At 37.3% G+C, this 12,381-nt stretch overlaps 1 protein-coding gene across 4 annotated transcripts in view; it reads left to right on the top strand.

Annotated features, from left to right (window-relative positions):
• The window catches only part of MACROD2 (mono-ADP ribosylhydrolase 2), an 846,867-nt gene that overhangs the window by 182,959 nt on the left and 651,527 nt on the right, over nucleotides 1–12,381 (top strand). For all 4 annotated transcript variants that reach the window (XM_058802883.1, XM_058802881.1, XM_058802884.1 and 1 more), the window contains one exon: nucleotides 1,961–1,990. In XM_058802883.1, the coding sequence (XP_058658866.1) occupies nucleotides 1,961–1,990 (30 nt within the window). The remainder of the gene's footprint in view (nucleotides 1–1,960; nucleotides 1,991–12,381) is intronic.

Below are 12,381 nucleotides of genomic sequence, written 5' to 3'. Positions count from 1 at the left end.
AACATAATAACTGGAATCTTAGAACGTGACTCATGTAAGGATTAGAATAGTTTAATTGTAGGTGTATTCTGCAGTGCCAAAAAAATAAGCTGGAATAGCAGGCAGTAGGTGACATTTTGTTCCTTTTAGTTTCTTCTGATAAGAACTCTCCTGATTTCTATAGCAGATAAGTACTTCTTACTGCAGGAAAGTGATGTTACTTGTTACAGGAGGTCTTCAGAAGCAGCTATAGAAATATGTGAGGCTGGTTTTATTTGTTTCTTTGTTTAATAGTGAATTTCAGTCAGGGCAAGAATTAGGTAAATATAGCGAGATTGATGTTCTTTGCAACATGTCTGCACACATTCATTATTACCATCATTATGCCTGTGTCAAAGGCAATATGTTCATGGCAGTATTTGCTCTCTGCTAGCACTTTAGAGAGGATAGGCAAGAGATGTTCATCACTTACAGATAATTTTGTTGTTTTTTAAAGTTTTCCATTTTGTGCCTGTTGCTCCTACCTTTCTGTGTCTTCAAACAAGCACTTTGAAAATGGCTCCAAATTACTTTGTTTCAGAAAAAAGGGTTTTTTTGTCCTATTTTCCTTCATCTAATGTTCCAGGCTACTAGAAACAGACTTGGATGACGAAAAAACATGAGAACATTTTTGTAGGTCATGGTTTCAATGATTCCTCAGTGACAGTAGGACAGCTAGTCCTAGGATGAGTAAATAACTTAGTTGCTTTGATTTGATATGGTCAGCTATGCTGGATATAAAACTGCAGTTTTTTTTTCTTTAAAGAACATTGCATTTTGACTAATGTAGAAGTACTTCTTGAGTAATATAGAGATGCTTTTGAGCATGGATCTTGGCTGTGATGGAAAATCTGGCTTTCTGATGAAGGCAGTTTTACTGCAGTGTCAGGGAAAGCTGACTGCAAATGTTTGAGCTGAAAATGGATGTTAAGTCCAAGGTGTTTGTAGAATATCTGATAAAGAAGAAAACAACGATCATTATCAATTTCATATAAAAATCTCAAGGAAGTGATGAAAAACCTAACATCAGGGAATTTGCCTTTTACATGCTTCTATTGAAGAGACAGAGGAAAATGACATAAACAATAACATACAGAAAATACCTGATTTATTCTGTGTATCCTGCTATATACCCTTGTCCTGGAGCAGGACATGGTGTGAGCTGTCTGTTCTTTACTCATCTGAAATAGCTGTGTCTCTCTCTTTGTTTTAAATATATTCTGATACAACAAGGTTTTGTTTCCTACACATCCAAAGGACAGGTTTAGAAGCTTAGGCATTCCTTCTGTTTCTGCCTAGGCACTGAAAGGAAAATATCTGGCATGACTCCAATTGTGCAGGCTTAATTTGAAGGACCATCTTGTATCACCATGCTCTGAAAATTGCTTTTCATAAGTGATTTATCAAGTTCTGGCCTGGGTAGCTGGGTGGTTACAGTGCTGAGTCAATTAAGCCTGCTGAGGGAAATCCCAGCTCAATTGCACAAACCCTTTTACATCAGTGGAACCAGGATTTCTCATCATCATCATCCCCAAAGGTCCCATGGCATAGAAAACAAGGAGAGATAATCAGAAGTTGCATCAAAGTCTATTTAAGTTCCTCTACAATGGAAATTTTAAATTAATTTGGTAATCACAAAGGAATACAGTTTATAGAATTAAAAATGCAGGATTGTAATTTCATAACCTATTCAATGCATTAGCTTTAGTAATTGTATTATTGTTTTATTTATTAGCTTGCATTTTCAAAGATACTGCAAAGGTAAAGCTTGTGATTGCAGTTTACAATAAGTAATTGTTTTTGCATTAAGTGTTTTTGGGTAAGGGAAGAGTAGCAAAGTTACTGAAACAATGGACAATCTCCTGTGAAACATCTTCTATTTTGATTCCATGTGTATTTAGAAAGCTCAATGCTAATAATTCCCTTTTTGTTTTTCTTACAGCTAATTCCAGCCTTCTTGGAGGTGGAGGAGGTGAGTCTTTGCATAATGCTTAATTCACTTTTAAACAAACATGAAATATATGCTGGATCAATGCAGAGCTTAGTTGGTTATAAAAGAATATAAGTTCAAAAGTTGGAAATATGAATTTATTAGATGGAAAAATGCACTAAAGTCCATAATCTTTCCTATCTTCAAGAGGTAAGGTTTGCAACTGCTGCTGAATTTGGTTTCAACTCTGGGTCAGCGTAAGGGCTGACTAAAACATAAAGGAACTGCTGAACTGCCTTATGCTGTGTTGTGTTTTTAATTATTTAGGCTTTTTAGTTTACCCCAGGGGAATCTCAAATGTATGATTAATAAACTATTTTAACAGATATGTGGAAATATTAAAATACAGTAAAATGTAATTATAGTAAGTGAGTGTGGCTTTATCTTTTTACTTTTTTTTGTTTTTTAATGTTTTTATGGTTTAAACTTGGTTGCTTACCTTATTTTGCTTGTCAGAATAATCAAGTAGATTTCAATACAAATCTTTGGTGCAAGTCAGAGATGCTACCAATGTGTCTACTGCTAAGGCAGGGATGCTCAAGTAGATATCATGGTATTGCTTCCAAATACATGGATGCTGGTTCATTTTAGTAGATTGATGCTATTTTACTTTTGGTATTTCTGTAGTACTGTGGCAGTAAAATCTACATGAGTGGTAAAATTCAGCAAAGACAAACCCATAAAGAGCTTCATCTCAGATTTCAGTGACTTCCCCTGCCACCCAGAGGGAAGTGAGCGAGCTCAGTTCTGGAAATTTCCCAGCGCAGGAGCAATGCAGGCGGCAACTAATGCTCCTTCCTGGTGGGAGCATTATCTCTGTGATCAGAGATTACATATGTAAGGGTAATGGAAAGGGCTCTGTAAAAAGACAGATCTCTGTTGCTTGTGAGGCTGCAGGCTAAGTTGTCAAAGCTTTTGTTTTAACTGAACAGGCAGCTCTTATTTTGGACTAGGAAAAGGTGCTTGACAACTAAATAAAATCATCTAAATAAATCTCTTCAGCTGTGTGTCTGGACATTGAAGTACAGGGCAGCCTTACCTGTTAATCCTGTTGGATTAATCTGTTTCTTTTGATTTGAGTTAGTTGTTTGCAGTATACCAAATTTTTCTTTGTTTAAAAGATAATCCTTTAGGAGGTAATCCTTGGCTAGCTGTTCCTGTTTCTGCAGAGCTGTTCCTGCACCTCCCCTCCAGCACTTGCTCCCAGCTGGTAACATTGAAAAAAAAATATAAATCAATGCAAATGTTCAAATTCTAATCAGGTTCCCAGAGCACTGCTGCTGCTGAAAGGATTTGGCTATTAACTTTCCGTGTTATTTATTCAGCTGGACTGTACTTCAGAAGTTGATGTCTGTTCAGTGTGGCCCTTGATAATGTGGCTCTCCCTCTGCAGCAGATGGGTTGAGCCTGTGCTGTGGGTCAAATTAGGGTTTTCCATGTATTTTATGTGTTAAAAGTGGCTATTAAAAAGATGTTCTCTCCCCTCATGGCAGGCTGAGATGATGGCAGGCCAAGGTGATGCTTCCCATCCCTCCCTTCCTCCTCCTGCCCTGACATCCTTTGAGGCTTTTACTGCCCTTTTAAAAACTCAGTGCTTTTGGGATTATGGGGAAGCTGCTGTGGGAGGCTGGGTTTGGGCACACAGTGGGTTCCTCTGGGTACAAGGTGCTGCAGCCCCCATGGCCAGAACCTCAATTCCAGATCCTTTGATCTCTGGTGGAAGGATAACCATGTACCCTCTTGCTTGTGGTACTGGAAAAAAAAAAAAAAAAACCCAAATCTGTCAGTTTTAGGGCTTAGAGGGTGACTGCTTATGGCTGAGGGGCTGCATGTGTGGAGGTGCCACAAGCCACCCATGGGTAGGGCAGCTGATGTCCTCAGAGCACACTAGCTTGAGATTTCCAAATTTTCTGAATAAAAATCCTGAGTTTCATTGCCAAAGCGCTCTAGATGCCACAGGTGCATATTTTGAGAAGGGAAACATGCGTGCAGTCTGCAGGCCAGATCCTGCTCAGGGTACACAAAATGGAGGAGCCCTGGCCAGCCATCTACCTTCCAGAGGCAGATGGAGCCTGGAGCCCCTGGCTTTTGGAAAAATGGCTTGGTGCTCTCCACAGGCATTTTTCTGTAGAAGAAATTGTTTAATTCCCAGTGGAATGGTTGTGGACTTTAAATTCTGGGTATATTTTTTTTCTTTCATCCAGAAGAAAGTGATGGTAGCACTCTGTGTGAAATATTGATAGTGAATTATTAAAACTTTATTATATACGTAAACACCAAAGCCTTCTTTTGATTGCAGATGTTGAATATTGATGGTAATGCATAATACCAGTGTAGTTTCTCCAATAATGGGATTCAGATCTCCTTGGTAGTGCTTGTTAATTTAATCTCTCTGGCACTGCTGGAGGTATGAATACGTGTCTTAGTTCTACAGATAAAGAAAACTGGAAATTTCTGCTTGTCCAAGCTTATGCAACAGGTGCTGTGATTTTGAGCTGTTCTGTGTTTGAACTCTTTTCAGAACTAAACTCAAATGAATTGGAAAGAGTTATTTGCACATCCTGATCAAATGTTTGCAAATCACTTTCCCTGGGTGTTGAAACCATTTTCTTCATGAGACCTGCTAAGAAACCCAGTGGGCAGCATTGTGGGTGAACATGGTGCACCTACTTGCAAGTCCAGGGGCTGGTGGATTTGGGTGGCTGCTTATCTTCCCTGTGTCACCTCAGAGCCACATCAGGGCATCCCTGTCCTTTGATTTCCCAGAGCTGGAGCAATGGTTTGTTCTTGTATTCCCTATTTAAATGCTGTCTGTTCATTTTCATGACCATTTGGAATGAAGAGATAAAAGCAAAAAAGATACCAGAAGCAATTTTTCACAGAACTGTTAATCATAAAATCAAGAAACCCACAATGGAGTCTTTAGTTAAATATAGATGTTGAAGGTTTTTTTTCTGCTTTTCAAATAACTCTGAAGTTCCCAGGATTTCATTATGAGTTTGGTGAGTGAGCCTTTTTTCTTTTTCATTCTTTACTGTTTTTAATAATTGATTTTTAATTAGGAGGCATATTTCACTTTCAGGTCTAGATTTATCACACATTCAGCATCTCACTGCTAATAACTTGCATGGAGCATTATAACTTATTTGTGCATCGTGTATTATTTGTCCCATTATGTTCAACACTGCAAAGATGAAAAATTTTCAAGAAAATTACTTGCATTTGGAAGGAGTGAACAAAAATGTGGTATTTTGAGAAAAAGTGTAAGCTCTTTTAAAATGTGTCCTGAAATTTGACTTCAGAAATCACAGTGCCCTATTTTGCATGGAAGTCTTTTTTCTTTATACTCTCTTACATTTGTGTCAAGGAATTAAAGCATGTGATTTCATGTATTTTATTCAAGCCAAGTGAGCAAGAGCTGAGGTTTGTCCTCCCTTATGGCTTTGGGTAGTCTGTGGGGATTTTTTTGGGTACTGTGCTCTGCTGTTCCCACCTAGTATTTAGTTATTTTCTTCATGGTTCATTTTTCCTGTACTTGATTTGCTGATTGTAATCATGTTCTTGTTGCATGCTGATTTCTGCATTGGCTTGATTTCATTGATCTTAAATTAAGGGTGTACTTAATTTTGGGTTTTTCTTTGAACCTCCATAAGATTTTATTGCCTATGCTGGAATTTGGGAGACATCACCTTTTAGTGTGTCCTGTTATGATCATACTTTCTTTCAGCTCTGTACTTAAAACTGGTAATTAAACTGGTAATTTTGTCTTTACAAACTCAGAGAGAGGAGGTTATATTGCAGTCTCTTAATGTCATTTGGACCCAGTTTCAACTTCTGTGTTGCCCCAGAAGATCTGTCTACTTTTCTGTTTCTCTCCATCTCTCTCTCTCTTTTTTTTTTTTTTTTTTTTTTTGACCAGTGTAACTATTTTTTCCCTAGGGCTTTTGGAAGCATGGAAAAAAAATTAATTCCCATATAGCCATAAGTATTTTAGTATATCTTAAATGTGGACCAGACCTCCCTATCCACCCTGCCAAGGTACAGTTTGTAGGCACAGTTTTAAGCAATTCTTATGGCATGGGGAACTTTGTGTTCATGGTCACAGCAGGGAGCTGGGTTTCTCTGTACTGCATTGCATAGACCCCATCTTGAACTCAGGATTTGCTGCTTTTATGTTATGTTATAAGAGTGACACAAAAAAGTGTTTTCTCCTGAAAGAAATTAGCAGACTGACTTTTATCCTGGACTTGTGTCCCTTCAAATGTGTCAACTGCTGCTTGCCAGCCACCCTGTCTATTTTTCAATTAATTGTGAGCTACTGAGCTAAAAAATCCAGTGATTATCCAGTCAGTAGTGTCAGGAAGGAACAGCTGACACAAATATCTTGACATCCCTCCCCTTAGCCAGGGATAAATTTTTATTCTCACAGCTGTGTCTTAGGTACATTACTGGCCATGTCCAGCTGTCTTCTGGTAGTTAAATCTCTAGCAAAAAAAAACCAAGAAAGGAGGTTTTGCACTTTCTTAATAGTAACTTGACATCAGTTTACTGTATGGATATTAATGACACTGAGAAGTGAAAGTTTTACAAGAGAAAATTGGACACAGGAATGAGATAAGTGTCAGAGCACCCTGTAGCAATATATATGACAGCAGAAGACTTTAAATACCAGACTTGTCCTGCGCTCTCCCATTCAAAATGTGTAACAGGAAGAAGACAAGCCTGTTTTGTCCTAAACCAGGACTAGATGCTCTCTGTTTTGGATTTCACAGGGCTTGGCTTTGATATTTACATAATTTAAATGCCAGAGAAGCAAGGGTTTAAATCCAAAGTTCAAATTTGGATGTGGGCATAACATGAAATGCATCCCATGAGAGGGAGAGGAAAGAGTTTGGGAAAGGAGCACTGACAGGATTCTTTCATCGAGAAAATAAGCATTATTATTTGGTATTTTGTTGTGTCAGTCTGTTGGCATGTTCTTGTATCACGTCAAATGCGTTTGTCAGATTGGGGTGTGCTCACAACAAATGGCTCCATGGAACAAACGTGCTTCCCCTGGGATTTCAGCTACCTTCAAAAGCTCTCAGTTGCTTTGTACACTGCACTGTCATAGCCTAGGTATGTAGATAATGGCTAGGAAGGTACAAAGATCTTCCTGGTGAATAATGACCACGAGGAGAACTGATAATTTAGGGCAAATGGCCATTTGCCTTTGTTGTTAATCAATCCCTTTTTGCTAGAAGATTGCTGCTACAATTCTGTAGCTTGTTAAAGTATTTTATCTCCTTTTACTATTTGCATGCTGTTCTTTTTCATCTCTGTAAATAGAGTGGATTTGAGAAGACTGTATCCACAAGTTCCCCCACTGTGACAGTGCATCAGCCAATTAAAATGTTAATATTTATGTATTTTTTTCCTGCACCTCTGTGATAGCTCCATTGGTAGGCCAATAGCTCAGAGTAGACTGTAACCCTTTCAAGGTGTTTGGTTCAGCCCAAAATCTTGTTCTTCATGAGCTTTTTGTTCTATCAGATCAAAGCAAATATATTTCTCTGTATTTTAACACCTTGCTATAGAATTTATTCAAAGATACTATGCAAGCAGAGTCTTCCTTTACAGGTCAGTTATTCTCTCTCTTCTTCCCTCCCTGTCTCTTTCCCTTTCCTTCCTTCTTTTCTCTGTGTATATATGTTTAGGTTTAGGTTTTGCCTTCTGTTATTGCAGTGGAGTTTTAGTTGAGCCTTTAATGAAATTAGCAGATTTTCTCATTTTGTAGTGCATCAAGAGATATGATGAAAGCTCTATAAATAAATAAGCACAGTTTATTTCAAAGGACCCTTAACATAAACTGCTGTGGCTGTATTTAAAATGTGTGCTCTACTCTAATTTCTTTTTTGTTTTTGTTAAAATATGATATATATTTTGCTCTTTGGCTAAATAGGGTGCCAGCTTCCTTTTTCCAGTCTTTTTATACAATCTTATATGTAATAATCATAAACAGGAAGTCTCAGGATTGATATTACGTGTTTCTCAGTTGTTGCCTAATTGTATCCTGCTAATTACTCTTTCCGAGCAGTTAGTTAAAAATAAATAGATAACTTTTATTTATAGGAATTGATACAGCTATATGATCAGTTTGTGTTTTTCTGATTTTTTTTTTCAATACACGTTCAGCCTGTGATTCTTTAAAGGCGTGCTCCTGTTCCATCTGGTGATACAGAAATGTGACTGTTTCATTCATGAAAACAATCTAAGATTTTGTCCATCCGGTCAAAATCACCGCTGTCCTCAGCTTTTTAATGCTGCTGCTGCATTGCCTTAATTGGGCATTAGGAAGTGATGTTTTATATTTCACTCCTCAGTTACTGAGTCCACAGTACTCTGAACTCTCACTCAATTGGGAGGTCTCTCTGTCTCAAGCAGACCATTGCACTAACTCTCCTCATTTTGTTCAATTTCATTAGGAGGTCATTACATGTTATGTACTCACAAGTAAAGCATGAAGATAAACACTGTCTGCTCTCTGTCTATACGTTACTTTCATATATATATGTGTGTGTGTGTGTGCGCATGTCACTATGGATGCTTTTTATCTGAGCTTGCAATTGCTTCATGAAGTCAGATTTAGCATGTGTGTACCAAAATAAATGCATAAAAATAGGACATTAATTTTCTTAGACTGGGACCTTTAGTTCATGGTCATTGAAAATTTGAGGCACTCTTGATATAAATCTAAGGTGAAAAGGCAGGTGGTTATGTAAGGAATGTATTTCTTTCCTTTTCTTTTTTGTTTCATTTTGGAGGACAGAGCTGCAAATCTGGGAGAGAGATCACAAACCTTCCCTACATGATGGACATCACATGATGTATGAGGCAATTCACTGTCCGTTTATGTCAATGCAAGGTGATCTAAAAATGTAAACACTTTTTCCTCATACGCACACATACATGTGTGTCTCATGTGTCTTGAATGTAGAAAACACAATTTTTTCATTTAACAAAGTGCTGCTCAGTCATCTTAGGAACCTTCTCCCTATAGCTGAAGGTGAGGGGCACAGTTGCCAAGGGAAAACAGGCTGGGAGTGCTGGAAGTGATGCACATCTCTACAGGTTGCAGTGAGAATGAAATTGAGCATTTGAGTATATATATGTACCAGTCTATAGATGCTTTTTAAAATTAAGCATTTGGTTGGTTTCCTTAATGAAAAAAACTGTAAATTGGGACATCTGTCAAAGTTGTTCAGTTGCATGCTGAACAATTTTGACAGTGTCCTTTTTGCTGAGGTAAGAATGAAGTGAACACGGCAGGAAAGACATGATTTGTTAGGCTCAAACAGTGGGTGGTGATGTTTTTAAATCTGTTATTCAGAGGTAAGATCTACAGCTATTTTCCTGATCCTGAGGAGAACCAGGAAAGGAGGTCCTGTAGGAGGATCAGGCTACAATAGGAGGAAAATGAGAAATACAATTTAAAAACATTTAAGATTGTTTTAATTGATTTTACAGGGGGATATTAAAAGAAATAACGTGAAATAAAGGAGTGATGGAGGTACTTGAGTTTTAGATATAGGGGCACTTTTGAATATCAACCCCTTTACTGAAGCTTTCATGCTGGTATGCCTAAATACAAAACAAAGTCCTTAATCAGTAGAATGTTCTTTAAAAGTATCTGTAAGCCCCAAGTGCATTAATTTCTACATCAAATGTGTATACAGGTGTGACATGAAGGCATACAAAAATGGCACCAGCTGTTTGCTGATTCTTGTTGGTTATTCTTTTAAAATGTGCACATCCAGTAAAATGAGAAAATGGGCATTACATGGCACTCACACCTTGCAGGAGGAGGCAGAAAATTGCTGTACCACTGTCTGCTGATGTACTGACCCCAGAGGTCAGAGATTGGAGATTGTCATGGTCCTTAATTCCCCACCTCCTTTAATGAAAAAAATTTACAGTAGTTTCTTCTTTCTGTTTCTAATGAAAGTAATTGTGTCTTAGTCACTATATTTTCAAAGACAATTTTGAATAAAACTCAGGATTAAACTACAGAGCCAAGGGAAACCCAAGTATTGAAATTACAGATATTACAGAAAGAGTTCACAATTCTCCTCTTGCTGCATAGAATGAAGGAATATGAAATCAGGTCTGCATTCACCTCTCACCTTCTATTTCAAATTTCCTGCTCTTTCTGCAGAGCTTCACTGCTCATTTATGAGTTGCTTTTTCCTGATCACATTTTTCCAAAGTTCTTTCTTCTAAGCAAAGTGCTTACAGATTATAACCTGCATCTTATCAAGAGCCAGGAAAATCTCTGACAGACTAGATGGCAAGATAGTTCAGTCTTGGAAAAATCTGTCCTCCTTTGTCTGCAGTGTTCTTTTCTTCCCTTCAGCTTTAGAACCCTGTATCAGTGTGAAGTGGGATGAACTTGTGGCATAATACAGAAAATGAAATGTTGTGATTGGTAATGAAGGATTAAAACTCTTACATCTGTGGAGCTGTTTTTTAAGAAACATTATTGTAAGAACTGCATGTTCAAGTCTGTCTTTGCACTTGCACATCTTTTTGAATTGATAATATTGGGTGGCAGTGCAGCTGAGAGTTGCTAATTTTCATTCTAGCGACATATGGAAGACTACAAAGTAGACAGCTCTTGTGATTTAAGAAACAAATAAAAACCTCCCTGCCCTTTTTAGGGCGTCAAGTCTAGCCTGAAGGACTTTGCAGCAACAATTTAGATGTAATTTTTTAAAACCATATGTAATGGGGAAATAGTAATGTGAGATGTGAAGTGACCAGGGCCAGTAACTGCTGAAGAGGGTGTGGACATGAAGGAAAACACATGGTAAACCTTGTTTCTGTGAGCATTATTATCATGGAGTCTAAATACTCCACAGACCTAATTACTCTGTGAACAAAGTAATGTTTTCTCCAGTTTCCAGTTGGAAAATGAGACTGGGAAACCGTGTGTTTTGCAAAAGGTCCGTGTAGAAAAGAGCAAAAAACAGCTCCCTGGAGGCAAAGAGAAAATGTAGAAACTTACATCAGTTTTGCAGGTAGAAATTTTGGTTCCTATTTGGAAGTAAGAGGAATTTTAATTTTTGTATGAGTGTTATTGGTAAAAACAGGATGATGTTTGGAGGAAGGGAAAACATACTCTGCTGAGAGCAACTTTCTCACAATTAGACCTTAATTGGTGATAGAGCAAATCCTCTAAGGAATGGCAGGACTATGAACTGGAAATAAGTACTGCTAGATAAACAGTTCTACACTAAGGGACTAGAAGGGAATATAGAACAAATGTGATGTTAATAATTCTAAATAGACAGAATTCACTGTTCTTACTTGGGCCTTCCTTTTTTCATTATGTTAAAGAAACACTGTTTAATTCTAATTTTAATTTATATAGTGTTAATAAAAATGTGTTTTAAAATACTTGAGAATAAAAGTTTTTTGCATTAAGAAAATATCTAATTTTATTATCAATCAAATCTAGCCTCTTTCAACAGCTGAAGAATTTCAATGTTTCTCCTACAAAAAATGCTGTCTTATGATTATGTGCAGAATAATTGGAGTTTTTTTCTTTAGAAAGTCAGCTAATTTGCATATTGTTCCTTGTTCTTTATGAAAATGCCTCATAATGTGTATGGTTTATAATTCAAGTTTCTTTTAAATCTGATTTTCTTTTTAAAATGATGTTTTTGCCATTTGGACTGGCAGATCTGTAGTGTTGTAGTTTTGGCTACATATACAGTAGCAAAGAACAAAATATTTTTTGTCACACTTCTGTTACAGTTCAGTCTGTTCCTTTTACATTATCAGCTTGTTTCTCTGGGCTTCAGAGGCATCTGCTTTAATTTTTACTGGGCAGGGCTGCAACTTAGCAAACTGGGGTAAGCTTCCCAAATAATTCACAAATGTGGTTGATTAAATCAGTTATGTCTTGGCTGAGTGATCTATGAGCGTATTATGCACGCACAATGTTAAAAGAATGTTATTAAGGTGCAAATCTAAGTACTTAAAGTTAGGAAGTGCCAAAATTCAAGTTGCCTGGAGGCTCACAGTCTCTATGCATGTGTGTATGTATATGATATTGACTTCAACTGTGCAACTTCACTGTTCTTCCAGCTGGAACATCATCTCAGTCATCCTCCTTGCTCGAAACAAACCCAAAGTTTACTTGTTGAATATTTCAAGTCTGGTCTGCAAACCAGTATTTGTTCTGGTATATGATTTGATAAGTAAATTCAAGATTTCATAGGTAGTTTATTTGTCTTCCCCAAAACAATGGTGTTACCTTGACCAAAAGAAGAAGAAAAGAACCAAACCCAGAGATTAACATCAGAATTCTAATTTTAAGGCCCAGGCTATAC

Source organism: Ammospiza caudacuta, chromosome 3 (genome assembly GCF_027887145.1).
Source record: "Ammospiza caudacuta isolate bAmmCau1 chromosome 3, bAmmCau1.pri, whole genome shotgun sequence".
NCBI classification, from domain to species: Eukaryota; Metazoa; Chordata; class Aves; order Passeriformes; family Passerellidae; genus Ammospiza; species Ammospiza caudacuta.
This window is presented reverse-complemented; position numbering and strand designations above follow the sequence as displayed.